Source organism: Sinocyclocheilus grahami, unplaced genomic scaffold (genome assembly GCF_001515645.1).
Source record: "Sinocyclocheilus grahami isolate Dianchi unplaced genomic scaffold, SAMN03320097.WGS_v1.1 scaffold94.1, whole genome shotgun sequence".
NCBI lineage: Eukaryota > Metazoa > Chordata > Actinopteri > Cypriniformes > Cyprinidae > Sinocyclocheilus > Sinocyclocheilus grahami.
This window is the reverse complement of record NW_015505273.1, coordinates 1291029-1303506: the sequence shown is the minus strand read 5'-3', so window position 1 is coordinate 1303506 and position 12478 is coordinate 1291029. Positions and strand designations below refer to the sequence as shown.

Sequence of the window (12478 nt, the reverse complement as noted above, 5' to 3'; positions counted from 1 at the left end):
TACCGACATCAAAGCTATAACTATGAAAGGTGAATGCTGCGTAATTCCAATCATCTTGTGAAGAACCTCAACAGTTGCATTTCCTACCCTGATGTTGAAGCCGAGGCATTATCCACATTGTGGATGATTTTGGGTGAAGATGGGGCGGATGTGACCGGGGTTGTGATCTCCTCTATATCTGCGTAAGGTGCTTTGGAACCCTTTTTACTGAAGGCCTTGTTGAAGGAGCTCCTCAACTGCATGTAGAGGAGAAATGAGGGTCAACGTTTAACTACAGCAACCACTTTATATTGAGAGTCTTTTAAAAAAGTATGAATTCCCAGAGTGTTCGTATAGATAGTTTGGATTCATAATGGCAGCTAATAGCAAAACAAAAAATGCAGTGGAGGCATATAGGATTTGATGTGTTTATGATGGCATATGCATTAAGTGTCTCAACAGTGAATTTTAGATAGAATGATCCAACAAGTCTCTTTATTTTCCAGCAAAGCTTCATCTAGCATTAGTAGTATGATGTAATGAATGTCTATTTCTCAAAAACTGGAACTAAAAATAGAACTATTTCAAATCATTTTCCATATCTGAAATAAATATGAAAAAAAAAACATCGGAAAAACTATATATAGATATAAACAAATGGAAACACTTACACTTAAATTAAAATTAGACAACTAACTGGAATAAGGTGAAGTACTGCTAAAAATAACACTGAAATAAAAATAAATTAAAGACATATAGAAATATAAAAACCCCAAAACAAAAAAAAATGACAAAAGCACATATTAAACCTAAAATTTAAATAAATTAAATTGAATTATAAATTAAATTAACTGAAATATATAACAATAAATGCTCATTCAAAATATTATACTATAATAGTATACAATAACGCTGATTATCTATGGCGTCTACCCTGACACGGTTCATAATAATATGCTCGTCGTAGGCATTAGTTATGACAGTATTAATCACAAAGCACATATCAAACAGTTTAAGAATGCATGAAATAATGAGTTAACAGGACACCTGAAACACCATGTGGAAAATTCATTTTTCAGTCAATATGACTATTAATATATTGTACAGTATATTGCATTGCATATTACTAAAACACAAATTCATCCTTTAAATGTGGCAGATTCTAAACCTGAAAGCATCCATTTCACACTATACTATCCAATTTTAACTCGCTGCGACATATTGACTGAGTTTTTGACCACATAATACAATGGCAAAAAGATATTGATTGTTTCTTTAGAAGCGTCAAGTATGCTGTGATTGTGATGGATGTGGATGGGCTGGGAAAACAACTCACCTCATAGACCTGTGAAATAGAGAGCAGGGAAGCAAAGGGAAGAGTCATACTGAATTGCAACGTTGGAACAGATCATCTACATTACACATATTAGATCAGCTAAATGAGCAGCCTGGACCAGCCTGAACCAAAGATAAAACCATCTGAAATGGTTTTCTTTTCCAGTTCACATCCTCACCCAGCTCTTCTTCTTCTTCTTCTTGGCCTCCTGTTCCTTCAGGCTGCCGGCGCTGGAGTGACTGGTGATGCTGTTCAGACTGGAGATGCTCTCTGACGAGTTCTGCCGGTCGATCTGCAGCTCTGAGGGAAAAATAAATCAGTGTTCATTTAGCACACTTCCATCAAGTCTAAAAACAAACAAACAAAAAATGTATTATTATGCATGAAAATGAATAAATGTAAAAAATAAAAAAAAAACCTTTGGGTGTGGTGTCGGGGACATTGAGGGCCCCTTGAGTGATGGACTGGGCTTCTGTGTTATTGGTCTTTAGGACTTCTATGGTTTCCCTTAGGTCCACTAGCTCAGAATCCTGAAATGATAAGCCAAAGATACACTTGAATGTTAAAAATTGAAACATGAACATATCTGATTCCACTGTAAAAAGGAAACTTTTCACAAACAAACCATGAAACTCCATTGTTAAAACCTAACACAAGTGCCTTTTTCTGGCTGTTTTTGGTGTCAGTTTTAATGAAATGGTGACATTTGTGTTTTGTGCATCCCTGTGATTTATTAGAATATTAGAAACAAAACATATTCACATTATTTCATAGATTAAACTCTGTTTAGTATTTAAAATTGTAATAACAGTCAATTTGTGTATAACCAGTTATATAAAAGCCTTGAAGTAAGAAGAATGAAAGAAAAATGCCCACAAAGGCTGCAAGTATTTGATCAAAAATACGGTAAAAACTGTAATTTTGTGAAATATTATTACAATTTAAAATAACTGGTTTCCATTTGAATATTTTGGAAATTGCAATTTATTCCTGTGATCAAAGCTGAATTTTCAGCATCATTACTCCAGTCTTCAGTGTCACATGATCTTCAGAAATCATTCTAATATGCTGATTTGCTGCTCAAGAAACCTTTCAGATTATTATTCATGTTGAAAACAGTTGTGCTGCTTCATATTTTTGTGGAAACTACCATACTTTTCTTTGATAAATATAAAGTTCAAAAGAACAGCATTTAATTGAAATAAATATTTTGCAATATTTTAAATGTTCCGATTTAATGCATCTACCTTTAATGCATCTAAATTCTACCTACATTTAGCTTTATTTAAATAATTAGATTTTTTTAATTTAATATTTATATATATCTATATATATATATATTTTTTTTTTAAAGGGGTCATATGATGCTATTTTAAAGATCATTATTATCAACATTACATGGCAAAACTCAGTATTCAATTAATAATCCTGAGAAAACAAGCAATGATTATTGAAACATTTGGAGAAGTGTCAGAATGTATAAATGCTGGTGACGTCATTGACATGACAGTGTGTCTGAAAAACAAACAACTCTGACAACATATTACGGACATTTAAGTCTGAAGACATTTGCTTATAGATATTATGACACAAACATTCAATTTGTATGCTATGCAATTGAATATGATAAATATAATATAAAAATAAAAATATAAAAAATTAGTTAACATAAAATTAAATAATGAAATATGATTAATAAATCTATAATATGCAATTATGAATTGTGAAATTATGAAATGTATTGTTCTAAAATGATACCAATAATATAGAATGAAGTAATATAACCCTGTTTTTTGTTTTTTTTCTGCAATTGTGTATTTAATGGTGTGTTTTGCAGCGTACATTTGCTGAGAGTTGGTTGGTCAGACTGGTCACTTTATCCTGAGACGACTCCAGCTCACGCCTCAGTATCCGGATTTGCTGAGATGCAAGAATGAGTTAGAAACATTACAAATCAAAGGTATTTTCAAAACACAGACATTTATGGTCAGCAAAAGATTTAATATTAAAATGTAATGCAATTAGTATAACACTGATGTCACATTAAAGAAGAACTACAGTTGGTTGTTTTACATGTTGTTTATATTGCAGAATGAGTTGCTATCAAAAGTGAATATGAATGTGTTTTTTTCTTCAGCAATAGCAGAAAATAAGAGGAAAATAAGGATAAAGACAAGCTGACGACAGCGTCATAAGAAGATTCTTACCTCTCCTTGCATTCTCTCTTCAGTCTGAGAGTGCAAGATTCAGAAATGGCAATAAAGACCAAGAAAGCGTGAGCAAGGACAGGAAATAGAGGAAAAAAGACTGGTTGTTAAGAGAAATTTCAGAAAATAAAGAGCCAATCAGATTTGAACGTGTTACATCAGTTTCTACTCACCGACGAGTAGTTGGATGAGGCATTTGAGGCCAGAGACAGCACAGATCCATGAACTGAGAGACAGAGAGCAAAATTGCACACAAATACAGGCTAGAGCCACATTTTGGTTCAAGTTCACCAATTTAAAATAGAAAAGTTAATGCTGTTAAGGCAACAAGAAACTCTGTTTGCATTTTATTTGTATAATATGGTCTATTTCTAAAGGAAATAAAGATGCTGTAAATAAAGATAATAAAGAATAAAGATATTTGACATGAAAAACATAGGTAGTGACTTGAATGATGTTTATCTATATCTGATTGTTGATTAGAATAACATGCACTTATGAATTATTCAAAATAAGACAAGGAATGGGTATTACGATAGAAGACAGGTTCAGTTTCAATTTCATTATTAGATATCTTGTTTGGCCATGAAGCAGTGTTGTTAACTAAAACTCAAACTTTTTTGGCAATTGAAATTAAAGCTGAAATGAAATATAAATATTAGATGAAAAAAACATTTTTATTTGGCAACTAACTGAAAGAAGTTGAATTTGAACTATCAAAATGAACCGCGCAAAAAAAAAAGTTAAATAGAAACATTTAAAAAAATAATAAAAAATCAAATTGATTAATTCATTAATCAAAATTAATAAAAATGTTGCATTGGCAACTAAGTGTAATACGTTTAAGTATGAAAATATCTAAAACTGCAATAAAAATAATCTAAAATCTAAAAATAAAAGCTAATTCAAATATTAATAAATACTACAAAAGTATATAAATAATTCTAAGATAATACTGTTATTGAGCTACCAGTAAAAATGAGATCAAACAACATCAAATTCTTGGACCAGAAAACACTAAAAGCTATAAAACTTGGGCTTTTATAGTTATAATAAAACTCTCTATTCCATCAAAAGCAACAGATAAAACATTTAAGTTAGTCTGAGTTGTTATGCATTTGAACACTAGCGAAACAAAGCATTTATGCATGTTGCATCAAATCCAGGAGTAGGTTAGGGCAGGTTCTTGAACACTGTCCATGGCTCACCATCCTCACTCGGCTCTCTGAAGGATCCAGATCTCATCATGCTCTTTGACAGAGAGCTGCCCAGAGGAGACGTGCCGTACAGCTCGTATCCCATGTCATTCGCCGGGATGCTGTTGGAGCGTGTGATCTGGGAACCGGAGCCTGAACTCGGGATTGGTGCCACTGTGGAGAGAGAGCGTGATTAATCTCATGTGCCATGAGCATCTGCTGAGGTTTTATCTGTAAAATCTCACACCTGAGAAGTGTTTGACTTCACTCACCCACGTTGGTCGGCAGTGTTTTTCCCAGGAAGGGCTGCGTCACGTGTGTCGGTGAGGGCAGCTGCGGCGGGCTCTCTGAATCCGTCATGCTGGTGATCGTGTGGGAATGACGGCGTTCCCTCACTTCTCCCTCTGATTGGCCGCTGCCACAGCGACTGCGGAAGAAAGCATGACATACGTCAGAACAATCCTACATTGCATTGCTGTACTAGTTAATTTGAGATAAAATAGATGTACCTTAATCCTTTCTTGGGAAAGGTGTTCCTATCAGTTTGTAAACTGGGAGGGGTAGAGAGCAGCACATACAGTATAAATACCTCACCCCGAACTAACACGCTTAGCATAACACTGCTATCCAGTCCAAAACGTTCATCTGATTGTTTGTTGTTGGCTTATATCTTTGTTTTTATTGCTCTGTTTTTATTGGAAAGCACTTTGGTTCACCTTGAGAGTTGTAAAAGGGCTGTATAAATAAATGTTGATTGATTGATTGTTTAATTAGCTCAATCTCTCCCTCTTGTGCCAGCAGGGGGCGACTCTCTCACAGCAAATGACATGAGCATCCTTTGAATATTTTATTGAGCTAATTTGGATTCAATGCAATGCATGCAATTGAAAAAATATGATGCTATGCAATTCAGTATGGTACAGATAGTTCGCTTTTATTTCTTTAGTTTATTATAATTATTTGGTGGAAGATGCAGCTTTACCTCTGCCATGTTAATCTATATTTTATGTGACTCTCAGGACACGTCTCGGTCTCTGTAGTGTTGTGATAGGCTACGTCATATTCATGTAGCAGCATTGAGAAACAGTTAAAGAGAAGAAATATCTACATATAAAATATTGTCACGTGTGTCGGTGAGGGCAGCTGCGGCGGGCTCTCTGAATCCGTCATGCTGGTGATCGTGTGGGAATGACGGCGTTCCCTCACTTCTCCCTCTGATTGGCCGCTGCCACAGCGACTGCGGAAGAAAGCATGACATACGTCAGAACAATCCTACATTGCATTGCTGTACTAGTTAATTTGAGATAAAATAGATGTACCTTAATCCTTTCTTGGGAAAGGTGTTCCTATCAGTTTGTAAACTGGGAGGGGTAGAGAGCAGCACATACAGTATAAATACCTCACCCCGAACTAACACGCTTAGCATAACACTGCTATCCAGTCCAAAACGTTCATCTGATTGTTTGTTGTTGGCTTATATCTTTGTTTTTATTGCTCTGTTTTTATTGGAAAGCACTTTGGTTCACCTTGAGAGTTGTAAAAGGGCTGTATAAATAAATGTTGATTGATTGATTGTTTAATTAGCTCAATCTCTCCCTCTTGTGCCAGCAGGGGGCGACTCTCTCACAGCAAATGACATGAGCATCCTTTGAATATTTTATTGAGCTAATTTGGATTCAATGCAATGCATGCAATTGAAAAAATATGATGCTATGCAATTCAGTATGGTACAGATAGTTCGCTTTTATTTCTTTAGTTTATTATAATTATTTGGTGGAAGATGCAGCTTTACCTCTGCCATGTTAATCTATATTTTATGTGACTCTCAGGACACGTCTCGGTCTCTGTAGTGTTGTGATAGGCTACGTCATATTCATGTAGCAGCATTGAGAAACAGTTAAAGAGAAGAAATATCTACATATAAAATATTGGTCACAAATTTTTGGTCACTTTTTAAATAATAAAAGTAAAGTGCATCTACTTATAATTATATATATATATATATATATATATATATATATATATATATATATATATATTTATTTAAAATTTATTTATTCATGCATTCATTTATTTTTTTGTATTTATTTATTCCCACATGTATTTATTTCCAGATTTATTTATTTATTTTTACTTTTCCGTGTGCAGCATGGAAATGAGGGAGGCGGTCCTTGCGGAGCTCCGGTGAATCATTGGTTGAGAGAGCTCACGCAGAAGCGACAGATCAAACGAGATCGGAGTTTGTGGGATCAACTGCAGAGTTGAAAGATATTTTCACAGATTCACATTATTATGTCGAATTACACAGAGAAAATCGTGACTCCCAATGCTTTATATATATATATATATATATATATATATAAATTGTTTTTTTTACCAATGCAAATATGTTAGAAATGATGCATCGCGATACAAATGCCAACCTGTATCCAATGCACACTTTTTTAAATCGATGCATCGCATCGTTAACTTTTATGCTGATGCACCGATGGGAATCAGTTAATCTTACCATCCTTAATATATATTAAATTAACATTATATAATAATAATAGGTTTAATATATTTGTTCTTAAATAAACAGAGATATATATGATTATTTACATGTATAATTAAAATTTTATATAAAAATAAATGTATATTTTAATAAATATATTTTTATATTTATGTTTCATAAATAAGCTTTGTTTGAATAAAAATACTATATTAATAATTAACATAATAATTAATAATAATATTATAGCACAATTACGAATAAATAATATAATAGTTTATAATAAAATAAAAGATTGGCCACGATTAAAATTTTATGAATTTAATGATTTCATAGATTTGATTTTATATAAAATCATGGTTCTGCTCTACTTTGCTCACTTAAACATCGTACAACTAATAAACAGACCCAAACTCACCTGTCGCCCAAAGTGATGGACGTCCGACTGCCTGCGCCCCACGTCCCAGTATTCCTGGTTTCTTCCCGGTGTCCCAGATCAGGTTTGGCGGGGACGCTCATATGAAGCGGCAGCGACTCCATGCTGCGGTGCAGGCCGGACATCTTGGGGTAGAGGATGGGGGAGCTGCTGACCGACAGCGCCTGGCCTGAGAAACAACTGGGAGAGTCGATGTGGAGCACCGGCGCGGGGCTCGGGGTGAGTCGAGGGGACACGCGGGAGCCCGCCAGGTCCTGCAGCTTGGAGTAGGGAGGGATCTTTGGAGGAAGGTCATGGATGATGATACAGGAGTCCAGACTGTTGGAGTTGAGCTTGTCTAGGTGAGCCAGGCTGGGAGGATGAACTAGAGACTTACTGCTCAACAACCTGTTAGAGTCAGAGACCAAGTCATCATCAGAAACATCATGAACTCAAAGACCTTCTGTAATCAAGTACTTAAGGGATTTCAGCGCATCCAAAGAAGAACACTCTGCCAACCATGAAATCAACCTCAAAGGCTCTTGATGTCCGTTTCCAGAAAGGGTTTTAAATAATTGAGTAGCATAACTTGCGTAATATAAACACACAGGGCATCTGCAGAGTATTTCCTGCAAAAATGTTGCCTATGCCCATTTTCTAAAAAAACTAAACAAAAAAAACATTTATTTTAAAGTTAAAATACCCCCCCCCCCCCCCATTTTTGAAAGGAAAAAAAACATTTATTTTAAAAATAAAAAACCCCCCCCCCCCCCCATGTTCTGAAGTGCCCCACAGCCTCTGGATTCACTTAATTTTTCCCAGTTGTCCCAATTATTATCTGAAAATATCATGGAGAGATTGTTATGATTTGTTAAATATTTAAATTACAATGCAAGAGACCAGAAGCTGTACAAATATTTTATAAAATATTTAACAAATCATAACAATCAATGCATGATATTTTCTAATTAAATAATTTTATAAAAAAACTAAAATTGGGAAAATTAAGTGAGTCATGTAGCTGTGTAAAACATAAAAAATATAGATTTAAAAAATATAAATGTATACTTTTATACCAGTTGATTCATTAAAAATAGAATTTAAATAAATAAATAAACCATTCAATCAATAAATAGTTTGTCGTTTAATAGCTATCTATCTATCATATTAAATATAAATACAAAATATTAAATATATATCAAATAAACGAAATGTATATTGAATAAAATATTAATAAAATGTGTATACACACAAACATTTAATTAATTTTTTAATGAAAAGACACTTAATACATTTTAATAATTTTTTTTATATACATGTATTTATATTATTTTTTTATTTTTTGTTATTAAAAAATAATATAATTTTATTTTACTAAATTTTATTTACTAAAATGATCAATTGACTGCAGTGAATTTTATTTCATATGTGGAATTTGTGCAGAGGGTCATACCTTGGTGTGCTGGTCGGAGAGCTCAGTTCTGGGTATTTACTCGTGCTCGTCCTCCGCACTCGGTGGATCTTCTCCACAGTCTCTCCACAGCTGTCGCTCTGGTTCTCGGCCTTCAGATAGCTGATCTCCAGGTTGGCTTTGGCCTTGGCTCTTTCCTTCTCCTTCTCTCGGTCCGTTTGGTTGACGGGTCCCGTGGTGCTCGGGCGACTAGCCGCTTTCAAGCTGCCTCCTTCTCTTCCTCTGGTGGGCATGGTGTTGGACAGAGGCGGTACAGGTTTGAGGGTGAGGAGACTGGCGTCGATGCTGCCACTAACAGGGCGAGAGCAAGGGCGTCCGGTCAAGCTCATAGTGCTGGATTTGGCAGGTCGCGGCAGACTGCGATACTGAATGCTCCCGCGAGCGCTGGGTGCAAGGAACCCCTGATCGGAGCCGCTGGCGTCCAGGCTGCTTTTGCGCCCACCTCCACCTGGGACGGGTTTGATGGGGATGCCCGAGGACTTGGGGGTTTTGCCCACAGTGGCCGAGCCGCTCGTGATCGTAGCGCCTCCTGCTGTTAGGAAAGTGGCCGTTCCGGTGGTCGGTGGTTTCTTATAACCGAAGGAGCCGCCAGCGGAGGGTTTAACCAGACCTGAGGGAGGCTTGCGGTGCTCGTTGTCCCGGCTCACGTCGGAGCGGGAGCGCTGGAGACCCGTTGCCTTGACGGACATTTTCACCTTGTCGACTGCCTTAGTGTCTCCTTTAGGGACTAGAAAGAAAGAAAGAAAACAGTCAATAAGTGTCACTCACATGTACATGTGCATATTTAAACCCAAGAGCACCAACGCAAGATTGAAGATACAGAGGGGAATATTATGGGAAAATAACATTTTTATTTATTTATTTATTTTAAACAACACGATTGTGTGACTTTAAAAGTATAAACGATTCATTGTCATTCCAGCGAAATATTTTCATTGTATCGCTCAGAGAATTCCATTCCTTTCAAATTAAATCCAGTATGACTTCTACACATAATTCAGACAAGGTCAATGGAAACTATTCAACCTTTTCCATTTAAAAAAACAAAACAAAATCTTTATCAAATCTCTTCAAAATTAAAAACATTGAGTTGTTTTATTTGTTGAAATATTATTCTACTATTATTTATAAGCTTTAAGGTGTTTATCAATGTTTTAATGGGCCTTTTATTGATATATTTTGTTTTAATTTTAGTTTGTAAGTTTTAATAATTTCTATACTTAAAAAAAATATTTCTATTTAACTTTATTTCTGTTCTATTCTATTATTTCTACTTTTTTGATTTTCATTCAGGTGTTTGAGTTTACGTTTTCCATCTAATATTCATATTTTATTTTATATCAGTTTTATTTCAACCAGGGTTATTATAGTTAACTAAAACCCAAACTTTAGTAAAATTATTTAATAAATAATGATTTATTTATTTAAATAAAAACATTCTAATAACTGTCATAAAATATATATAAAATAATTTCAGCTAGTTGCACAGCAAACATTTCTCATTTTAATTTAGTTTTATAAAAATGTTTAGAATTAAAAAAATTATAAAAATGTATAGATGTATATTCAAAAAAAAAAAAAAAAAAAAAAAAAAAAAATTGCTAAAACTTGAACTATATAACTTGTTATAGCACTTGCATATCATTGCTCTCTTGTTGATTTTGATTGCTTCCATTGACCTCATCAGGATAAAAGCGTCTGCTAAATGACTAATTGTAAATGTAACTACATGTAATAGTTTTTGCTTTAGTTACCAAAAACAACACTATTTATCTTTTAAACATAGTTTTAAACACAAATCCCAATGAAAGCCAAAACCCAGAAAGCTTGGGATGTTCATACTCCATTAATTATTCTGAAATACGAAAAGCAATGTGTGAGCCAAAAATCTTCCTCTAGGATGGAAATCCCATATGCTTTTAGACATAACCCACGGCATTTATTGAAGTACCTTGAAATATCATGTATAAACCACATAAATGATTACGGTAATAATTCAGCTCCTTGCAATACCATGCTATTCCCATCCAATACCATCACGATGCCATGGCACCACCGCAGTACTTTTCTGTGGGAACTTACCACATCAACCTCATCGTCAATAAAGTTTCATTTCATTTCACACACAAAGCTGAATCACTGATAATGACCAACACCAGGATGACACGCAGAGATGTATCATTAGAAAGGCGAAAGCCTTGGGGCTATGACATCAGATGAAGTCATGGAGAGGACCCGATTGAAGCCATGATTAAGGTTCTGTGGCTTAAACCTACAGTATGTGAGTCATCGCTGATGAAGACGAGGGCAAGCAGCCATCTGCATTGAATTAGAGACACTTCAAAGATAAAGAGCGTCTCAGCCTACACAAGATCTAAACACCAGCACGCGTGACTTGAGCATACTACAATCCAAAATAGCAAGCAAGAATATGTGAACTAATGAGGTTCAATGATGTTCGGAGGACTAATTACTAATAGATGAGTTTCTATGAAGCTTTAATCACTGAACGAACACTAATGACAGAAGCTCTCAAAGCGCCTACAGATAAACTATCCTCAAGCGGAGAGCATTATCTGAGCGTGGCATGCTGAGAAATGCCTGAAAACATGCCGGCTTATTGTCGATGATTTATTTTTGGATACAATTTCAATTTTTCCACTTAAAAATGTCATTCTGCGATAGCTCAAGCACACTTTTCATGTAAAATAGTTTTAAAAACACATTTGTTAGGTTTGGAATGATAAAGCAGTTGATATAGTGTTTAAAATGAAAACTTTATGCTTGCCAGACTTTAGTTGAGTAGCTACGTACTACTACGTAGTGCATAGTACATACTTACTCTTATGATTTCTGCAGTATATAGTATGCATAGTTTTTTTTTTTACAAACATAATACGGTTTTGTTCTTAATGAAGTCTCGTAGGCTCACCAAGGCTGCATTAATTTGATTTATTTCTGTGATGTAAAGCTGAATTTCCAGCATCATTACTCCAGTCTTCAGTGTCACATGATCTTCAGAAATCATTCTAATATGCTGATCTGCTGCTCAAGAAACATTTCTGATTATTATCAATGCTGAAAACAGTTGTGCTCCTTCACATTTTTGTGGAAACTGTGATACATTTTATTTTTCAGGATTCTTTGATGACTAGAAAGTTCAAAAGAACAGAATTAATTTGAAATAGCAATAGAATATTTTGTAACATTAATAAATACATGTTTTTAGTGTCACTTTTGATCAATTTAATGCGTCCTTGCTGACTGAAAGTATTCATTTCTTTATATAGAGAGTGTAATTTTACTTCAAAGTGACCACACAACCCAAAAACAACAGAAACCAACTGTTTTATTCAGTGCTATGACCACTATGTTTTTTATTC

At 34.7% G+C, this 12478-nt stretch overlaps 1 protein-coding gene across 1 annotated transcript in view; it reads right to left on the bottom strand.

Moving 5' to 3' along the window:
- The window catches only part of LOC107587625 (neuron navigator 1-like), a 58613-nt gene that overhangs the window by 12166 nt on the left and 33969 nt on the right, over positions 1 to 12478 (bottom strand). Inside the window, 12 exon segments of the mRNA XM_016275473.1 lie at positions 88 to 236; positions 1316 to 1324; positions 1494 to 1615; positions 1734 to 1845; positions 3143 to 3235; positions 3523 to 3546; positions 3696 to 3748; positions 4731 to 4892; positions 4991 to 5145; positions 6038 to 6079; positions 7628 to 8032; positions 9078 to 9822. Of these exon segments, the coding sequence (XP_016130959.1) occupies positions 88 to 236; positions 1316 to 1324; positions 1494 to 1615; positions 1734 to 1845; positions 3143 to 3235; positions 3523 to 3546; positions 3696 to 3748; positions 4731 to 4892; positions 4991 to 5145; positions 6038 to 6079; positions 7628 to 8032; positions 9078 to 9822 (2071 nt within the window).